The following is a 21,694-nucleotide window of genomic DNA, read 5'->3' on the forward strand; positions in this document are numbered from 1 at the left end:
ACACAGCCAGACCCCCCCTAACTCTGGAGACACAGCCCCCCACTCCGGAGACACAGCCAGACCCCCCCAACTCCGGAGACACAGCCAGACCCCCCCCCAACTCCAGAGACACAGCCAGCCCCCCCCAACTCTGGAGACACAGCCAGACCCCCCCCAACTCCGGAGACACAGCCAGCCCCCCCAACTCTGGAGACATAGCTAGAACCCCCCCTAACTCCGGGGACAGAGCCAGACCCCCCCTGACTCTGGAGACAAAGCCAAACCCCCCCAACTCCGGAGACACAGCCAGACCCCCCCCCCAAATCCAGAGAAACAGCCAGACCCCTCCCAACTCCAGAGACACAGCCAGACCCCCCCAACTTCGGAGATACAGCCAGACCCCCCCAACTCCGGAGACACAGCCAGACCCCCCCAACTCCGGAGACACAGCCAGACCCCCCCAACTCCAGAGACACAGCCAGACCCCCAACTTCGGAGATACAGCCAGACCCCCCCCAACTCCGGAGACACAGCCAGACCCCCCCAACTCCGGAGAAACAGCCAGACCCCCCAACCCCGGAGACAGAGCCAGACCGCCCAACTCCGGAGACACAGCCAGACCCCCCCAACTCTAGAGACACAGCCAGACCCCCCCCCCCAGCTCCTGGAGACACAGCCAGACCCCCCCCCCCAACTCCGGAGACACAGCCAGACCCCCCAACTCCGGAGACAGAGCCAGACCCCCCAACTCCGGAGACACAGCCAGACCCCCCCCAACTCTAGAGACACAGCCAGACCCCCCCCCCAACTCCTGGAGACACAGCCAGACCCCCCCCCCAACTCCGGAGACACAGCCAGACCCCCCCAACTCCAGAGACACAGCCAGACCCCCAACTTCGGAGATACAGCCAGACCCCCCCCAACTCCGGAGACACAGCCAGACCCCCCCTAACTCTGGAGACACAGCCAGAACCCCCCTAACTCTGGAGTCACAGCCAGACCCCCCCAACTCTAGAGACACAGCCAGACCCCCCCCCCCCCCCACTCCAGAGACACAGCCAGACCCCCCCCAACTTCGGAGATACAACCAGACCCCTCCCAACTCCAGAGACACAGCCAGACCCCCCCTAACTCTGGAGACACAGCCAGACCCCCCCCCCCCAACTACGGAGACACAGCCAAATCCCCCCCCCCCAACTCCGGAGACACAGCCAGCCCCCCCAACTCTGGAGACACAGCCAGACCCCCCCAACTCCGGAGACACAGCCAGCCCCCCCAACTCTGGAGACACAGCCAGACCCCCCCAACTCCGGAGACATAGCTAGAACCCCCCCAAATCTGTAGATATATATCTAGAACCCCCCCTAACTCCGGGGACACAGCCAGACCCCCCCCCGACTCTGGAGACAAAGCCAGACCCCCCCCCTAACTCTGGAGACACAGCCAGACCCCCCCCAACTCCAGAGAAACAGCCAGACCCCCCCCCCCCCAACTCCAGAGACATAGCCAGACCCCCCCAACTCCAGAGAGACAGCCAGACCCCAACTCTGGAGACATAGCTAGAACCCCCCCAACTCTGGAGACACAGCCAGACCCCCCCAACTGCAGAGACACAGCCAGACCCCCCCAACTCCAGAGACACAGCAAGACTCCCCCACCCCAACTCCAGAGACACATCCAGACTCCCCCCACCCCAACTCCAGAGACACAGCCAGACTCCCCCCACCCCAACTCCGGAGACACAGCCAGACCCCCCCCCCCCCCAACTCCGGAGACACAGCCAGACCCCCCCAACTCCAGAGACACAGCCAGACCCCCCAACTCCGGAGACACAGCCAGATCCCCCCCCAACTCCGGAGACACAGCCAGCCCCCCCCAACTCTGGAGACACAGCCAGACCCCACCCCCGCCAGATTCCCCCCACCTCAACTCCAGAGACACAGCCAAACTCCCCCCCACCCCAACTCCAGAGACCCAGCCAGACTCCCCCCACCCCAACTCCAGAGACACAGCCAAACTCCCCCCCACCCCAACTCCAGAGACACAGCCAGACCCCCCTCCCAACTCCAGAGACAGAGCCAGACTCCCCCAACTCCAGAGACACAGCCAGACTCCCCCAACTCCAGAGACACAGCCAGACTCCCCCAACTCCAGAGACACAGCCAGACCCCCCCGAACTCCAGAGACACAGCCAGACCCCCCCCCCCATCCCAACTCCGGAGACACAGCCAGACCCCCCCAACTCCGGAGACACAGCCAGGCCCCCCCCCCGAACTCCGGAGACACAGCCAGATGACCCCCCCCCCCAAACTCCGGAGACACAGCCAGACCCCCCACTAACTCCGGAGACACAACCAAACCCCCCCTAACTCTGAAAACACAGCCAGACCCCCCCCCACCCCAACTCCAGAGACACTGCCAGACCCCCTTCCCCAATAACTCTAGAGACACAGCCAGACTCCCCCCTCCCCAATACCCCTCCATGGTAGGTGTCCCCCCAATCACTACAATCCCATGGGAGATATAACTCGGGTTTTCAAAAGTCATTTTCAATCTTTATAATTCTGCAGCTGACCCCCCGGTGATCCCGCCATGGAGGTCACTTCCTGTTATAGGGTGACAACGCTCTGGCACTGTCCCCTAATTGTGCTTTGACGTTGTCACCCCGTCACATGAACTTCTGATGAAGCACACATTACACAGACACGGTCCTCTGGTGTCACCATCAGGAAACCCGTCCTGAGAAATGTCATCACTGGAGTGTATGGAGACAGGAAGTGGCTGCAAAGAGGCTGCAGGAGATCAGCAGCACTGAGGAGAAAAGGTGAAACCTGCCTCACACCCTCCTGTATGGTGACTGATGTTGGAGATGTGATGGTTGGCAGTGGAAGTCGGCCATGGGTTGGCGGTGGGTTTGTCAGGTATTGATAGGTGACACACAAGTCACGCCTCTCTGTGAGTACACAGAGATCAGATAACCAGATGCCCCCCTATGATTGGATTAATTATCAGCCAAGGTATAAAGGTCCAGGGATAAATACAGAGTCAGGAGCAGAGGAAACAAACTTTGCAGAGTTGCCTTCAGACGAGAGCCCCGGACCTTCAGGAGCCCCCAATTCAGGTAAGACCAATGGACCTCTATATATTCTATGGATATTCTATGGAGGGATGATGCCTCCTAAAGCTGCACGGCATGTGATCTGTATTGAATTGTTGGGATGAATTTGTTACGCCAACCAGTGTCACGGGCACTTGGCATCAATGCCAACTCCTTCGCCCAATATCCGCTCCTGGAGCTAAAGCCAAGTCACTGTCCCCCCCCCTTCCCCACCCATCCGATGGAAGGGAAAAGGGGGGACTGACCAGCACTGAGCCAGCAAACAGCTCATTAGAATATGTCCCATCGGGGGAAAAAGACGCATTGTGACTGTCCGGTGGGCGGAAGTCTGAACAGAGTGAATGGTACGTATTACCGAGAACGAGAAAGAAGGCATTGTGTAGAGTCAGAGCAGAAAGACAGTGTGACAGAGAGAGAGAGAGCGGGGAAAATGTGACAGCTACAGACACAGAGATACAAGTGTGCCTGAGCAAAAGAATGACTGTCTGTAGGTGAGAGACCTTCCAAAGACATTGTCCAGGGAGAGGAATTCGAAGAAATCGCAAGGCGAGGAAACCTCATCTGAGATACCTACTGAGGAGGAGCCATCGGACCAGGTACTGGGGAACCCACAGGGCATGAGCAGGGGTTAGGGTCTGTACCCCCACCTCCACCATATGTACCTTTAAAATCCCTCAAAATCTTCCCAGGTATTGGGGCATCGACAAATCATGAGCATGGTTTTCATGGTACCCCCATCCCCACCTCTAAAGTCCCCAAAGCTTACTTTGAAAGTATTGGGGCGATAACAAGTCATGTGCATGGTTTTCATGAAGTGTCCTCTCAGGGTCTGCACCCCCATCCCCACCATACATACCTCTAAAGTCCCCAAAATCTTCCCAGGTATTGGGGCATCGACAAATCATGAGCATGGTTTTCATGGTACCCCCATCCCCACCTCTAAAGTCCCCAAAGCTTACTTTGAAAGTATTGGGGCGTTAACAAGTCATGAGCATGGGTTTCATGAACTTTGTCAACCTCCCGGGGTGTGTACTCCCATCCCCCTCCATTCTTACCTCTAAAGTCCCCAAAATCTTCCCAGATATTGGGGCAAATCATGAGCATTGGTTTTATGAAATGTCCTCCTCTCAGGTCTGTATCCCTATCCATACCACACTTACCTCTAAAGTCCCCAAAGCTTACTTTGAAAGTATTGGGGCATCGACAAATCATGTGCATGGGTTTCATGAACTTTGTCAACCTCCCGGGGTCCCCCTCCATACTTACCTCTAAAGTCCCCAGATCTTCCCAGATATTGGGGCAAATCTTGAGCATTGGTTTTATGAACAGTGTCCCCCTCTCGGGGTCTGTATCCCTATCCCCTCCATTCTTACCTCTAAAGTCCCCAAAATCTTCCCAGATATTGGGGCAAATCATGAGCATTGGTTTTATGAACAGTGTCCTCCTCTCGGGTCTGTATCACTACCATACTTACCTCTAAAGTCCCCAAAATCTTCCCAGATATTGGGGCAAATCATGAGCATTGGTTTTATGAACAGTGTCCCCCTCTCGGGGTCTGTATCCCTATCCCCTCCATTCTTACCTCTAAAGTCCCCCCAAAATCTTCCCAGATATTGGGGCAAATCTCAAGCATTGGTTTTATGAACAGTGTCCCCCTCTCGGGGTCTGTACTCCCATCCCCCTCCATTCTTACCTCTAAAGTCCCCCAAAATCTTCCCAGATATTGGGGCATTAACAAATTATGAGCATGGGATTCATGAAGAGTGTCCTCCTCTCGGTGTCTGTACCCCCATCCCCACCATACATACCTCTAAAGTTCCAAAAATCTTCCCAGAAATTGGGGCAAATTATGAGAATGGGTTTCATCAACGTCTCCTTCCCGGGGTCTGTACCCCTATCCCCCACCATTAACCTTAACCCCACTAACCCTAACCCTCATCAAAGTCCCCAAAATCCCCATCCCTGCCATATATACGTCTAAAGTCACCAAAATCCCCATCCCTGCCATATATACGTCTAAAGTCACCAAAATCCCCATCCCTGCCATATATACGTCTAAAGTCACCAAAATCTACTTTTGAGGTATTTGGTGTCAACAGATGATGAGTAAGAGATTCATGGACATGGGCCTGTACCCCCATCCCCACCATATACGGTGCTGTGTTTCCATAGTCACATATATGGACCTCTAAAGTCCCCAATATCTTCTTCCCAAATATTGGGGTATTAACATTTCATGTGCAGAGGATTCATGGATATTGTCCCCCCTCTCAGAGTCTGTGTCCCCATCCCCACCATACATGGGGTTATGTTTCCGTAGTCACATATAAAGACCTCTAACATTTCCAGGTATTGGGGCAGACGGAGTAGTGCGTTAATGATAGGGAAAGGGGGGGGGGTTAAATCTTATGAGGTCGGTTCTGACTCTACCATCTCTAGGTTGGTGTTAATGGTAGGGAAGGGGAAAAGGGGGTGGGGGGTGGACTTATAAAGCCAGTTCTGACCCCACCATCTCTAGTCTAGTGTTATTGATAGGGAAGGGGGGGGGTCTTATGAGGCCGGTTCTGACCCTACCATCTCTAGTCTGGTGTTATTGATAGGGAAGGGGGGGGGGGGGTCTTATGAGGCCGGTTCTGACCCCACCATCTCTAGTCTAGTGTTATTAATAGGGAAGGGGGGGGGGGAGTCTTATGAGGCAGGTTCTGACCCCACCATCTCTTGTCTGGTGTTAATGATGGGGAGGGGGGGTCTTATGAGGCCGGTTCTGACCCCACCATCTCTTGTCTGGTGTTAATGGTAGGGAAGGGGAAAAGGGGGTGGGGGGTGGACTTATAAAGCCAGTTCTGACCCCACCATCTCTAGTCTAGTGTTATTGATAGGGAAGGGGGGGGGTCTTATGAGGCCGGTTCTGACCCTACCATCTCTAGTCTAGTGTTATTGATAGGGAAGGGGGGGGGGAGTCTTATGAGGCCGGTTCTGACCCCACCATCTCTTGTCTGGTGTTAATGATGGGGAGGGGGGGTCTTATGAGGCCGGTTCTGACCCCACCATCTCTTGTCTGGTGTTAATGATGGGGGGGGGTCTTATGAGGCCGGTTCTGACCCCACCATCTCTAGTCTGGTGTTATTGATAGGAAAGGGGGGGGAGTCTTATGAGGCCGGTTCTGACCCTACCATCTCTAGTCTGGTGTTATTGATAGGGAAGGGGGGGGGGGGTCTTATGAGGCCGGTTCTGACCCCACCATCTCTAGTCTAGTGTTATTGATAGGGAAGGGGGGGGGGGGGGTCTTATGAGGCCGGTTCTGACCCCACCATCTCTTGTCTGGTGTTAATGATGGGGGGGGGGGGGTCTTATGAGGCCGGTTCTGACCCCACCATCTCTAGTCTAGTGTTATTGATAGGGAAGGGGGGGAGTCTTATGAGGCCGGTTCTGATTCTACCATCTCTAGGTCGGTGTTTATGATAGGGAAGGGGGGGGGGTGGTAGTGTTATGAGGCCGGTTCTGATCCCACCATCTCTAGTCCGGTCTCATTGATAGGGAAGAAGCGGGGGAGGGGGGGGGAGTCTTATGAGGCCGCTTCTGACCCCACCATCTCTAGGTTGGTGTTTATGATAGGGAAGGGGGGGGAGTCTTCTGGGGCCGCTTCTGACCCTACCATCTCTAGTCTGGTGTTAATGATAGGGTGGGGGGGGGGAGGAGTCTTATGAGGCCGGTTCTGACCCCACCATCTCTAGTCTGGTCTTATTGCTAGGGAAGAAGTGGGGGGGAGTCTTATGAGGCCGGCTCTGACCCCACCATCTCTAGGTTGGTGTTTATGATAGGGAGGGGGCGGTAGTCTTATGAGGCCGGCTCTGACCCCACCATCTCTAGTCTGGTCTCATTGATAGGGAAGAAGCGGGGGAGAAGGGGGGAGTTTTATGAGGCCGCTTCTGACCCCACCATCTCTAGTCTGATGTTATTGATAGGGAAGAAGCGGGGGAGGGGGGGGGAGTCTTATGAGGCCGCTTCTGACCCCACCATCTCTAGGTTGGTGTTTATGATAGGGAGGGGGGGGGGGCGGTAGTCTTATGAGGCCGGTTCTGACCCCACCATCTCTAGGTTGGTGTTTATGATAGGGAGGGGGGGGGGGAGTCTTATGAGGCCGGCTCTGACCCCACCATCTCTAGGTTGGTGTTTATGATAGGGAGGGGGGGGGGCGGTAGTCTTATGAGGCCGGCTCTGACCCCACCATCTCTAGGTTGGTGTTAATGATTTGTGTTTTGCTGTTCATATTGTTTAAAACATATTCGATTTTTCCTAGAGTAGATATAACCATAGCTGGGTGGCATTGCACCGTGTATCATAAACAATTGCCATGGTTATTAAAATCCTTGCTTCCATTTTTTTTTTCACCCTTATATTTTGGAGCTGCTGATCTTCTGCAGCCTCTTTGCAGCCACTTCATGTCTCCATACACTCCAGTGATGGCTGCATGGCTTTTCTCAGGATGGGTTTCCTGATGGTGACACCAGAGGACCATGTCTGTGTAATGTGTGCTGGAATGGTCACTTGTACTTTCCATCATGTGACAGGGTGACAACACAGGAGCAGAATTAGGATACAGGGACAGAGTGTTGTCACCATAACAGGAAGTGCCTGAACAAGGAGCTCAATGTCAGGGTTGTTGTAATACAAGCTGTGATTGGAAATGTCAGAGGAGATTGCAGTGATTGGGATCTTGCCTAGCAGGTCTGGCTGTCTGCTTGAGTTGACCGTTGTCCATTGAGGAGGTGACGCTGTATGTGGGTGACATTTCACACAGTTCACACCAAACCTGAGAGACTTCATTCTTTGGGGCTGTGGAATGGAGGGGAGGGGAACGCGTGGGGAGTGGAAGGTCAACAAATACACCTTTCTAACGAATGTATGAAGTGAAAAGGCTTCGAATGTCTTCAGATGACGGGCAGTTTCCGGAGAGGGCAATGATGGTGAATTCTACTCCTCGTCTATGGAATGTGCTTGGGGGACGAGGAGGCTGCACATCAAATATTCCTTAGTATGGCCAAAAGTTGTGGGACTGTACAGAGACAAGGCTGCAGTCATCATTACCCCAGGGAGGTATGTCACCCGCTGAGATATTATTATCCATTCTAGAACAATCCAATTCATGTTCTGAAAATGGAAACAATGTATCGGAGTGAATGGATACATTACAGGGGCTTCCTACTACTCGATCGATATTGCCTGATTGCTGATTAGAAGGGACTGACCCTTATTAGGACTAAATTCCTCTGTCCCCCTTTTATGACTATACCACTCTGTACCTCTGTCCTCCATAGTTGTCCCTCTTCCCTCCTCAGTTGTCCCTCTGTTCCCCTCAGTTGTCCCTCTCTCATTCTCAGTTGTCCCTCTTCCCTCCTCAGTTGTCCCTCTCTCATCCTCAGTTGTCCCTCTGTCCTCCATAGTTGTCCCTCTGTTCCCCTCAGTTGTCCCTCTCATCCTCAGGTGTACCTCTGTCTTCCTCAGGTGTACCTCTCTCCTCCTCGGTTGTCTCTCTGTCCTCCTTAGTTGTCCCTCTCTCCTCCCCAGTTGTCCTCCTCAGTTGTCCCTTCATTCCCCTCAGATGTCCCTCTCTCCTCCTCAGTTGTCCCTCCATTCCCCTCAGATGTCCCTCTCTCCTCCTCAGTTGTCCTCCTCGGTTTTCCCTCTCTCCTCCTCATTTGTCCTCCTCTGTTGTCCCTCTGTCCCCCTCAGTTGTCCCTCTCTCCTCCTCAGTTGTCCCTCTTTCTGCCCCAGTTGTCCCCCTCATTTATCCCTCTGTCTTTCCCAGTTGTCCCCAGTTATCCCTCAGTCCTCCTCAGTTGTCTCTCTATTCTTCTCATATGTCCCTCTCCTATCCCCAGGTTGTCCTCCTCAGTTGTTCCTCTGTCTTCCTCAGTTGTCCTCCTCAGTTGTCCCCCTTAGTTGTCCCTACGTCCTCCACAGTTGTCCCTCAGTTTTCCCTCTCTCCTCCTCAGTTGCCCCCCCCCCTCAGTTGTCCCTCTCTCCTCCTTGGTTGTCCCTCTGTCCTCCTCAGTTGTCCCACTCTCCTCCCCAGTTGTCCTCCTCAGTTGTCCCTTTATTCTCCGCTGATGTCCCTCTCTCCTCCTCAGTTGTACCTCTGTTCCCCTCAGTTGTCCCTCTGTTCCCCTCAGTTGTCCCTCTCTCCTCCTTGGTTGTCCCTCTGTCCTCCTCAGTTGTCCCTCTCTCCTCGCCAGTTGTCCTCCTCGGTTGTCCCTCTCTCCTCCTCAGTTGTACCTCTGTTCCCCTCAGTTGTCCCTCTGTTCCCCTCAGTTGTCCCTCTCTCCTCCTTGGTTGTCCCTCTGTCCTCCTCAGTTGTCCCTCTCTCCTCGCCAGTTGTCCTCCTCGGTTGTCCCTCTCTCCTCCTCAGTTGTCCCTTGGACCTCCTCAGTAGGGATGATCGAACGGTTCGGGTCGACCATCGGTTCAACCCGAACATTGACTGTTCGAAATTCAGCTGAATTCCACACTTTTTGCGGAAAAAGTTCGGAATTCAGCAACCAGAACCGACCAAAATGCCATGGGACAGGAACTGGGCTTTAAAAGCCTGTGATTGGACCAGAACCATCAGTAAAAGCCAATTGAGGGGGCAGGAGGATGCTAGGAATGTGATTGGAGTGACTAGGGGGTCCCTAGGCCAATCAGTAGTGAATACGCCCCCCAGTATATAACATAGCCCCGCCAAATCTCTAGCATTGTAATACAGGGCTGTGGAAGAGAGTGGAAGCAGTTCTGTTACTTCTGCTACAAAGTGTCATTTAGCAATTATTAGTGTGAGGAAAGGGATATCTAGTGTAGTTAGGGTACTATTTTCCACTATAGTTAGATTCAATAATCTAGTTTCTGTAGGGAAAGTGTTAAGTGTAAGGGGATCGTAGTGTAGTGTAGGGTGAACTGACACTGACTGCTATGCCAGGGTGACCAAACCCTTCCATGTCAGGGTGACCGCCATAGAAAAAAGATTATTTTTCTTAGAATTTCAATAGCGCAGAGATGGGGCTCCGATCCTGTCACACCTGGCCGTTTTTGTTTCAGGCGTTTATTGGTGTTTTTTTGTTGACGTCTTTGGAGGCAGGCATAACATCTGAACTTCTGTATAGGGGTATATATACACTCACACATATATGTATATATACACATACACACATATAGGTGTGAAAGTAGCGGAACCCTATGCCTGTGCTAAGGAAATTATTTGCAGGCATAGGGCTCCGCTCCTATCACACCTATATGTGTGTATGTGTATAAATACATATATGTGTGTGTGTATATATACCCCTATACAGAAGTTCAGATGTCATGCCTGCCTCCAAAGACGCCCAGAAAATGCCCAAAAAAACGTCTGCAACAAAAACGCCCAGGTGTGAAAATAGCGGAGCCCCATCCCTGCTCTACTGCAATTCTAAGACAAACAATCTTTTTTTTCTGGTTCTGGACATGCTACAGAGCTGAAACTTCACAGGTACACTTTTTAGACCCCCCAGACACTAAATCCAAAGAAATCTCTTTTTTTTTTCAATAACTTTTCCAATAATTGGCTCTCTATCAAAAACGACAATTTTTAAGAACTTTTTTTGTGTGATTAATAGACCCTGGGGCATGACCCAGAACCCTAGGCACTTTTTAGGGGCATTTATTGGGTTTTAGGGCTTCAAAATGGTGTTTTTTGATGACAGAAGTTCGGGTCCCATTGATTTCAATGGGGTTCTGGAATCCGAACTGAACTTTCGGGAAGTTCGGGTGTTCTGGTCGAACCAAACTTTTCAAAAGTTCGATCATACCTACTCCTCAGTTGTCCCTCTCTCCTCCTCATTTGTCCTCCTCTGTTGTCCCTCTGGCCCCCTCAGTTGTCCCTCTCTCCTCCCCAGTTGTCTCTCATTCTGCCCCAATTGTCCCCCTCATTCCCTCTGTCTTCCTCAGTTATCCCTCTGTCCTCCTCAGTTGTGTCTCTATCTTTCTCATATGTCCCTCTCCTATCCCCAGGTTGTCCTCCTCAGTTGTCCCCCCTCAGTTGTCCCTTTGTCCTCAGTTGTCCTCTTCAGTTGTCCTTCTCTCCTCCTCAGTTGTCCCTCTGACCCCCTTTGTTGTCCCTCTCTCCTCCTCAGTTGTCCCCCTCAGTTGTCCCTCCGATCCCTCAGTTGTCCCTCTCTCCTCCTCAGTAAACCCCCCTCGGTTGGACTTCTGTCCTCCTCAGTTGTCCCCCTCAGTTGTCCCTATGTCCTCCACAGTTGTCCCTTGATTGTCCCTCTATCCTCCTCAGTTGTCCCCCTCAGTTGTCCTTCTTGCCTCCTCAGTTGTCCCTTTGACCCCCTCAGTTGTCCCTCTGTCCCCCTCAGTTGTCCCTCTATCCTCCTCAATTGTCCCCCTCAGTTGTCCCTCTCTCCTCCTCAGTTGTCCCCCTGCCTTCTTAGTGGTCCCTCTGTCTTTTGGCTCTGATAGTGTCATATTGCAGGAAGCCCCCCTTCCTCTCAGTGATTGTCATGGTGACTGGACAGAATAAAGGAAAAGTGTTTACATCATTTGAGGACTAACCGGTCATTTTTTTGCTTACTAATCTTTTGTGGTCTGCGTAACTGAGGGCGTGGCAGGGGGCGTGTCCTTTACCTACATACTTTGAGATTCAAAGGTGTCGCGCTCTCTTATCTCGGGAAGTCGGGAGGTTTGTGAGCGTCTGCATTCATCGCGGACAGAAACTTCCTATGTTTATTTTTTATCAATCATTTCCTCATCATTCTCAATCATCATCGTTATTTCATCGGAATTCGCCAACATCGACTTCCATCACCCTGACTGGTTAAGTAACAATGAATGAATGGATCACAATGCAGAGAAATGCTGCGCTATAGTATATGGTGGTGAGATCCCGCTACAGTGAGGATCCCAGAGATCCGCTTATAGGAAATACGATTGGAGGGATTTGGGTGGAATTCATTTTCTGCTAATGGATTCTCTCTAAGCTCGATATAGACATCTCTGCTGTCTTCTATATGTATGGGGGCGAGGGTGGGGGCGAAGGTGGGGGGCATGGGCAGGGGCGAGGGCAGGGTTAAGGGAGGGCGAGGGCGGGGGGCTAGAGCAGGGGCGAAGGTGGGGGCGAGGGTGAGGGCGGGGGCAGTTTCATTTATTTATTGTGTTGTTTGTAATTTTATTTTTGTGTATTTGATATTTGTGTACTGTCACTTTAATGTTTTTTTTTTTCCTTTTTGTTGATTTTTGTATCATTTTGTTGTCTTTTTCTTTCTTTATTTATATATCACAATTACAAATTGCTTCAAAAATATAAATAAAGCTAATAAGATGCCACGGGTTAGTTAGTTTTCTTTTGATGACCATTGTGCACAGTGCGGAGACATACAGAGCCTTGTAAAAGTATTCACCCTGTTATATTCTCCGTGTTGTGAGAGACACAGGACTCTGGTCTGGAACAACGGATGTTTATTCAGGACTCACTGTACAGCATTACAGAACAGCTCTGCATATCAATACATCTCTACATGTGTCTAAAGATGGCCACTCTGCCCCTTGACCCTTGTCATCACTCCTGGGTGGAGCCAGCCTTAAAGTGACAGTACATGTGAAACCCTTCAGGTATAACACCTTCCATCCATACCTAAAAAAAAAAACAAAAAACAAAAAAAAAAACAACAAAACGAGAACAGGCATAAAACAGTAACTCATAATTGTCCAATACAGTCCTCCAACTCAGGAGATTTACATGGTTTCTTCCACGTCCGGATGTGAGAACAACTTCCAGGGAAGCTCCGGGGGGAAAATGGCAGCGGATCACTTTCGGCGGGCCCGTCGAAAGTCTCGTAACCGGTCTTGCATTTGAAACCGGTCAGGAGGGCGACAGTGTCGTTGAGGACGGGCACCCAGCGACTCGGGGCTGGAGGAAGCAGGGCTGGCCGGAATGGACACCGGCGGGGCCAAGAGGGGATTCCCTAGCTCAGAGGGTGAGCAGACCTCTGGACCAGGGCTGGAGGGCTCTGTTGGAGCTGAGTTCAAAAGTTCAGAGTCTCCCCAAGCATCAGTCTCAATGCCTCCTGATCCGGTAGGAGCAGATCCTTGAGACACTGGAGGTGCAGCCGATGTCAGGGATTCGGGCAGCTGAGAACGAGAACGCAATTGGTCCACATGCCTTCTGCAAATGGAACCATCTTCCAGGCAGACCCTATACATTTTGGGTCCCAAAGTCTCTGCGACGATAGCAGGAAGCCAACGAGTGTTGGAAGCGCCATAAGATCGGGCCCATACCTTTTGCTGGGCTGTAAACCGGGGAATCTCGTCGTGTTCGACCCTCTTGTCTTGGGACTGCCGTACATGTTCCTGGACCGTTTGAGGGCGGAGCATATCCAAAACAGTCCATGGCTGCCGACCCAAAAGAAGTTCAGCTGGAGTTTTCCCAGTGGTTGCATGTGGTGTGGTTCTGTAAGCAGAAAGGAAGGAGTCCAGCTGCTGGGGTGACAGGGACTGTTGTTTACTTGTAGCCACAGTAGCTTTGAAATAGCGTTTGAAGGTCTGTACAAACCTTTCTGCTTGACCATTTGTAGCCGGGTGGTAAGGTGCGGTCAACTTGTGTTTGATGTTGTGGGCAGTCAGGAAACCCTGAAACTCCTGGCTTGTGAATTGTGCACCGTTGTCTGTGACAATTTCTCTGGGGTATCCAAACGTAGCAGCGAGATGTAACAGTATGGAAATCGTCGCCTTAGTCGTTGGCTGAGTAACAGGAACGACCTCAGGCCACTTTGAATGGGCATCAATAATGATCAAAAAGGTGTGTCCTCTGATCGGGCCTGCAAAGTCCAAGTGTAGGCGAAACCAGGGAACCGTGGGCCAAGTCCAGGGCTGGACGCACCCTCGAGGAGGGTCTCTCGCAGTTTGTGCACATCCAGCACACGCATTCACATATGTCGTGATATCGGAGTCGAGGTTTGGCCACCACACATAGCCTCGGGCCTTTTGTTTCATACGTGTGCCCCCGGGATGACCAGTATGTAGCAATTCCAGAATGTGTCTCCGGAGGGTCTGTGGAACGATCACTCGGTCTCCCCATAAAACACAGTTGCCAGACACAGTTAATTCCAGACGCCTACGGAAGTAAGGCTCATAATCCTGTGTGACAGTTGCAGGCCAACCGTACCGTACCCAGGAGAGTATTGTCTTAAGGAAGGTATCTTTGGCTGTATGGGCTGCTACTTCCCCGGAAGACAGAAAGGACAGGCTAGTGTAACGACAACTCTTGACAGGTGGAGAAGAGTCTGTTAATGTCCTTGTCAGACGGGACATGGCGTCTGCATTAGCGTTGGCATCATGGCTGCGATACTGGATTTTGTAGCTATATGCTCCCAAGAATAGGGCATAGCGTTGAAGACGGGCTGCAGTCGTCTGGGAGATGCCTTTGTCAGGGCTAAAGATCTGAAGGAGTGGTTTATGATCAGTCAGTATGGTGAATTCCCTACCATACAGGTAAAGATGAAACTTCTTAATTGCCCATATGAGCGCCAGAGCCTCTTTGTCAATGTGAGAGTAATTGCTTTCTGCTTTTGTCAAGGACCTGGAGGCGAATGCCACAGGTTTCTCTGACCCATCTGGTAAAACGTGAGATAGTACAGCCCCTAGACCATAGGGTGAGGCATCACAAGCCAAGGTGAGAGGCCTTTGGAGGTCATAGTGCACGAGCATGCGTGACGCCAACAGCTTTCGCTTAGAAACTTCAAAAGCACGTTGGCATGCAGCCGACCAGTTCCATCTGGAGTGTTTCTCCAAAAGCTTGTTTAATGGAAACAAAGTGTGTGCTAGATCCGGCAGGAATTTGTGGTAATAGTTCAGCAAGCCCAGGTATGATCGCAGCTGCTGGACGTTGGTCGGGGCTGGAGCTTTTACTAAAGCATCAACTTTGGCTTCCGTGGTGTGTATACCCTCTGCATCCACAAGGTGGCCACAAAACTCCAATTTAGGTACCATGAATTGGCATTTCGCTAAGTTCACTTTTAGACCCTGCTCTTGGAGTCTGGCCAACACAAGCTCCACGTTACGCTTGTGTTCCTGGTCCGTCAGGCCCGTGATGAGCATGTCATCTAACAGGCACTGTGTGAAAGGAATGTCCGCCAAAATCTCATCCATTTTGCGTTGCCAAATGGCTGGGGCGGAGGCTACCCCAAACACCATCCGATTGTATTCATACAGTCCCTTGTGAGTGTTGATTGTTAGAAACTTGCGGGACGAAGGGTGGACCTCAAACTGTAAATAAGCTTGCCTGAGATCAAGCTTGGTGAACTTTTGACCTCCTGCAAGAGAGGCAAAAATGTCATCTACTCTGGGTAGGGGATACTGGTCTATCTCCAGTTGAGAATTTAGTGCCATGCGGAAATCGCCACAAATGCGTAAGTCCCCATTCGCTTTCTTTACTGGTACAACTGGTGATGCCCACTCGCTGTGCTCTACCTTTGAGATGACACCTTGTTCCTCCAGCCGGCTTAGTTCAGCTTCCACACCTGCTCGGAGTGCGAAAGGTACCGTCCGAGCTTTGAAGAACCTAGGCTGGGCATTGGGTTTCAGCCTGAGTCTCACACAGTCATGCTTTATTTTTCCCAAATGGTTATCAAAGACTTGCGGGAATCGCTGTTTCAGGGACTTCACCCATCCCTCTTCATCCCCTGATGGGATGGTCACGGTGTTGCAGGGGTTAATGGCGATGTCTGGCATGCCAAAGTGAGCAATCCAGTCTCTCCCAAAAAGAGGGGGTCCCCCATGTTCTAGGATATATAATGGCATTCTCTTTGTCTGACCCTTGTAGGATACCTGTACTTTCACGTACCCCAGTGGGTGGAGTATCTGCTTTGAATATGTCTGCAGTTTGATTGGTGTTGGACGGACAGTTGTTCGGATCAGAAGTTTTCTCCATTGTTTCTGGGTGATAACTGAAACTGCTGCTCCTGTGTCTACATCCATCTTGAGTTTCTTTCCTTCCACGGTTACCTCTACAGTCATTGCTGAGGGTGCTGAATGCATATGATGTATGTCCAATCTGTGGAGCACTTCCTCATCCTCTGATTCAGATGACGATGTATATCTTCCCACCATATATGCCTTTGTCCTGGGGTTCAGAGGTTGTTTATTTCGCACCTTCTTACTACGGCAGACTCGTTTCAGATGGCCTGCCTTACCACAATTATGACAGAGCTGATCCTTAAACCGGCAGACTTTGTGATCATGGTCTGTATTCCCACAACGGTAGCAAGCTGACGTCCTGGTTGGTGAGGTTCTATATTTACAGTTAGCTGCAGTTTGCTTGACTGCTGTTCTGAAAACTTCCTCTTTAACCTCTTCCCTTCTGCTCTGGGGGTTCAAAGCTTCTGTATCTTTCACAGCCATTTCCATCACTGAAGCTATCTCAATTGCCTTTGTAAGGGTAAGGTCTTTCTCTGTTAACAGTCTCTTTTGGCTAGACTCACTATTCAGTCCCATGACAAACTTATCCCTCAGTGCAGTTGGTAAATACTCCCCAAAAGAACAGGTTGAGGCTAGTCTGCGAAGGGCGAGCACATAAGCCTTAATATCTTCACCTGGCTGCTGCTGCCACTGATAGAACCGGAATCTTTCTGCAATCTCTAGTGGTTTAGGCTGGAAGTGATTTCCTAACAGTGTCAGGAGCTCTGCCAAAGTCTTAGTTGCTGGTTTTTCAGGGAAAAGGAGATCCCTAAGAGTGTCATATGTCCTAGCACCAACCACTGTCAGAAACACTGCTACTTGCCTGTCGCCTGGGATGGCATTTGCACAGAAATATTGTTCTAATCTTTCAATCCAAGAAATCCACGTTGTCTGTTCGCCATCAAATTCACTTAATGTCCCGATCAATGACATTTTCCTGCTGGGCTCTGTGGGTGTTTGTATTCCTGACAATCCAGAGTTTTTTTTTTTCTTCCTTTCCTTTCTCACACGGATAGTAACCTTGTAAATCCCATCCTCGTCGCCACTGTTATATTCTCCGTGTTGTGAGAGACACAGGACTCTGGTCTGGAACAACGGATGTTTATTCAGGACTCACTGTACAGCATTACAGAACAGCTCTGCATATCAATACATCTCTACATGTGTCTAAAGATGGCCACTCTGCCCCTTGACCCTTGTCATCACTCCTGGGTGGAGCCAGCCTTAAAGTGACAGTACATGTGAAACCCTTCAGGTATAACACACCCCCCCTGACATTTCCCACATTTTCTCATGTTACAACCAAAGACGTAATTGTATTTTATTGGGATTTTATGTGATAGACCGACACAAAGTGGCCATAATTGTGAAGTGGAAGGAAAATGATAAATGATACAAATAAATCTGTGAAAAGTGTGGCTGCATTTGTATTCACCCCCCAGAGTCAATACTTTGTAGAACCGCCTTTCCCTCCAATTACAGCTGCAAGTCTTTTTGGGGATGTCTCTACCAGTCTTGCCACACTTTTCACAGATTTATTTGTATCATTTTCCTTCCACTTCACAATTATGGCCACTTTGTGTCGGTCCATCACATCAAATCCCAATAAAATACATTTACGTTTTTGGTTGTAACATGAGAAAATGTGGGAAATTTCAAGGGGTGTGAATACTTTTTCAAGGCACTATACTTAGGACCGCAGTGCAGTGTATATGATATGGACATGTGGTTACTGACATGGTGATACCATTGGACCATGTCTGTGTGATGCCTGTTGACATGGCTGCTTGTAGTCTCCATTGGAAGCCCATGTGACAGGACGACAACACATGAGCACAATTGGGATATAGAAGCAGAGTGTTGTCACCCTACAACAGGAAGTGATCTTTATGGCAGGATCACCAGGGACAGTGCCAGAACAAGGTCATCTAGAGCCCAGGGTGAACAGGCCGAATTGTGTGAGCCCCCCGGGATTTATGAGCATTATGTGTCAGAAATGAAATGAGCAATAATCTGCATGCTGCATAAATCCCCCCTCCTCCCTGTACAAATCCGCCCCCCTGCTGAAATCCCTCCCCCCTAGCAGAAAAAATCTTCGCCCCCCCAGCTGAAATCCCCTCTCTCCCCATATCCCCCCCCTAAAAAAATGTCCCCCTTCTAGCAAAAACCTTCTGCCCCTCTAAGCTGTATGTGCCCACACCTCCTCTGGTATTAGTTTTGATATTAATCCCCATGAGTAAGCTTCTGTGGGCAGAGTGAAACGCGTTGGGAGCATGGCTTAGTGATATTTTATTAAGCTCCGGTGGGCAGAATGAAATGTGTTGGGGGCGTGGCCTAGTGTTATTTTCTTTATCCATTCCCATGAGTAAGCTTCTGTGGGCAGAGTGAGCATGGCTTAGTGTTATTTTCTTAAGCTCCGGTGGGCGTAGTGAAATGCGCGGGGGCGTGGCCTGGCTTTAGTTTCTTTATCCATCCCCATGAGTAAGCTCCGGTTGGCAGAGTGAAACACAATAGAGGTGTGGCCTGGCTTTAGCTTCTTTATCCATCCCCATAAGTAAACTCCTGTGGGCAGAGTGAAACACCTTGGGGGCGTGGCCTGGCTTCAGTTTCTTTATCCATCCCCATGAGTAAGCTCCGGTTGGCAGAGTGAAGCACATTAGAGGTGTGGCCTGGCTTTAGTTTCTTTATCCATCCCCATAAGTAAACTCCTGTGGGCAGAGTGAAACACCTTGGGGGCGTGGCCTGGCTTGAGTTTCTTTATCCATCCCCATGAGTAAGCTCCGGTTGGCAGAGTGAAACACATTAGAGGTGTGGCCTGGCTTCAGCTTCTTTATCCATCCCTATAAGTAAACTCCAGTGGACAGAGTGAAACACGTTGGGGGCGTGGCCTGACTTCAGCTTCTTTATCCATCCCCATAAGTAAACTCCAATGGGCAGAGTGAAACACGCTGGGGGCGTGGCCTGGTGGGGGTCAAGGCTGAGACTGCCATTCACTATCATACAGCAGGTCTTGCCTTGATGTGTGGCTCCCGGGATTTGTAATTATTTTCTACCAATCGTGTCTTTATTGTTATATTGGTGTTGAGTTTTCTGGGGGTGTCGGGGATTACATATGGCGACATTGACTTATTTCTCTCTCTTTCTTTGCAGCTGATCCAGGATGAATTGGGCCGGATTGTACGCCATTCTGAGTGGTGTGAACCGCCATGCCACGGGCATCGGCCGCATATGGCTCTCGGTGGTCTTCATATTCCGTATCATGGTGCTGGTGGTGGCCGCGGAAAGCGTATGGGGGGACGAGAAGTCCGCCTTCACCTGCAACACCCAACAGCCCGGATGTAACAGCGTCTGCTACGACCACTTCTTCCCCATCTCCCACATCCGTCTATGGGCCCTGCAGCTCATCATCGTGTCCACACCGGCCCTCCTCGTGGCCATGCACGTGGCTCACCTGCAGCACCAGGAGAAGAAAGTCTTACGAGTCACCGGCCACGACGACCCGAAGGAGCTGGCGGAGGTGAAGAAACATAAGATCCGTATCTCCGGCACCCTGTGGTGGACCTACATGTTGAGCGTGTTCTTCAGGCTCATCTTCGAGGTGGCCTTCATGTACCTCTTCTACCACATCTACCCCGGATACGCCATGATACGGCTGGTCAAGTGCGGAGAATACCCCTGCCCCAACACCGTGGACTGCTTCGTGTCTCGCCCCACGGAGAAGACCATATTTACCATTTTTATGCTGGCCACCTCAGGGATCTGCATCGTGCTGAACGTGTCTGAGCTCTTCTTCCTCATCGGGAAGGCTTGCGCCCGGAGGCGGCTCAGACATGAAGACTCGTACCGAGGCCACGAGAGCCGGCAGAACGAGATGAACACGCTGCTCACTGTAGACAGTATGAAGAAGGCCCAGCCAGGCCAAGAGAAAGGAGAGCATTGTGCCACATCCTAGAGACCATGCCAATACGTGGGACTGCGGTCATTCCAAGTGATGGACTGGAGAGGAGGTTTGGGTTTCATGAGGACCTGTCTTAGGGACAAGCACATGACTAATTGATGGCAATATTTGCACAAGAGGTGGTGACACGTCCTCCTCGTCAGGGTGATGATGGCGAGTGCTCCGCCACCCCTCTATTTTGTGCTCGCCAGTTGCCGGCGGTCCACCATTCACAGGTGCTTCGTGCAGTATTTTTTGGTAACAATGGGGGGGGGGGGGGGAGGGAGGGGGGGGATGGGTGTCCATTTTTTCCTGCAGGGATTATGGGTGGATTTTTACTGTTATAATGTTTTAATATCGATGTGATTTGAAATTAAAAAAATTAAATCCTTAAAACCGTCTGTCCGGATGTTAGGTGCGTTTTCTCCACAAAAACATTTCCTGAAGCTGAAATCCTGGTAGATATGGAAGAACCAATCCCTGCAGGTAGGTGGCCACTGTGCATGTGAGTACCTGAACCTGGCCTGGTATCAGCCTAATGTGTTAGGATCTATACTGGTATGGACTGGGTAATGTGTTAGGATCTATACTGGTATGGACTGGGTAATGTGTTAGGATCTATACTGGTACGGACTGGGTAATGTGTTAGGATCTATACTGGTACGGACTGGGTAATGTGTTAGGATCTATACTGGTATGGACTGGGGAATGTGTTAGGATCTATACTGGTATGGACTGGGGAATGTGTTAGGATCTATACTGGTATGGACTGGGTAATGTGTTAGGATCTATACTGGTATGGGCTGGGTAATGTGTTAGGATCTATACTGGTATGGACTGGGTAATGTGTTAGGATCTATACTGGTATGGACTGGGTAATGTGTAAGGATCTATACTGGTATGGACTGGGTAATGTGTTAGGATCTATACTGGTATTGACTGGGAAATGTGTTAGGATCTATACTGGTATGGACTGGGTAATGTGTTAGGATCTATACTGGTATGGACTGGGTAATGTGTTAGGATCTATACTGGTATGGACTGGGTAATGTGTTAGGATCTATACTGGTACGGACTGGGTAATGTGTTAGGATCTATACTGGTACGGACTGGGGAATGTGTTAGGATCTATACTGGTATGGACTGGGGAATGTGTTAGGATCTATACTGGTATGGACTGGGTAATGTGTTAGGATCTATACTGGTATGGGCTGGGTAATGTGTTAGGATCTATACTGGTATGGACTGGGTAATGTGTTAGGATCTATACTGATATGGACTGGGTAATGTGTTAGGATCTATACTGGTATGGACTGGGTAATGTGTTAGGATCTATACTGGTATGGACTGGGGAATGTGTTAGGATCTATACTGGTATGGACTGGGTAATGTGTTAGGATCTATACTGGTACGAACTGGGTAATGTGTTAGGATCTATACTGGTATGGACTGGGGAATGTGTTAGGATCTATACTGGTATGGACTGGGTAATGTGTTAGGATCTATACTGGTATGGACTGGGTAATGTGTTAGGATCTATACTGGTATGGACTGGGTAATGTGTTAGGATCTATACTGGTATGGACTGGGAAATGTGTTAAGATCTATACTGGTACGGACTGGGTAATGTGTTAGGATCTATACTGGTATGGACTGGGTTATGTGTTAGGATGTATACTGGTATGGACTGG

The 21,694-nt window shown here is 50.5% G+C and overlaps 1 protein-coding gene across 2 annotated transcripts; it reads left to right on the top strand.

The window, feature by feature from the left end:
- The first annotated feature begins 3,065 nt into the window (after positions 1–3,065).
- On the top strand, positions 3,066–20,276 carry GJB1 (gap junction protein beta 1). Of its 2 annotated transcripts, none has more exons than XM_082264668.1 (2): positions 3,066–3,100; positions 19,217–20,276. In XM_082264668.1, exon 2 carries the CDS (start codon positions 19,227–19,229, stop codon positions 20,016–20,018), a length of 792 nt encoding a protein of 263 aa, XP_082120794.1. In that variant the 5' UTR covers positions 3,066–3,100; positions 19,217–19,226; the 3' UTR covers positions 20,019–20,276. The 2 variants fall into 2 exon arrangements, with proteins under 2 accessions (XP_082120794.1, XP_082120795.1); XM_082264669.1 differs by lacking the exon at positions 3,066–3,100 and adding an exon at positions 3,378–3,441.
- Positions 20,277–21,694: the final 1,418 nt, after the last annotated feature.

The sequence above is a fragment of the Pelophylax lessonae genome (assembly GCF_965119305.1).
Source record: "Pelophylax lessonae genome assembly, chromosome: 7".
NCBI lineage: Eukaryota > Metazoa > Chordata > Amphibia > Anura > Ranidae > Pelophylax > Pelophylax lessonae.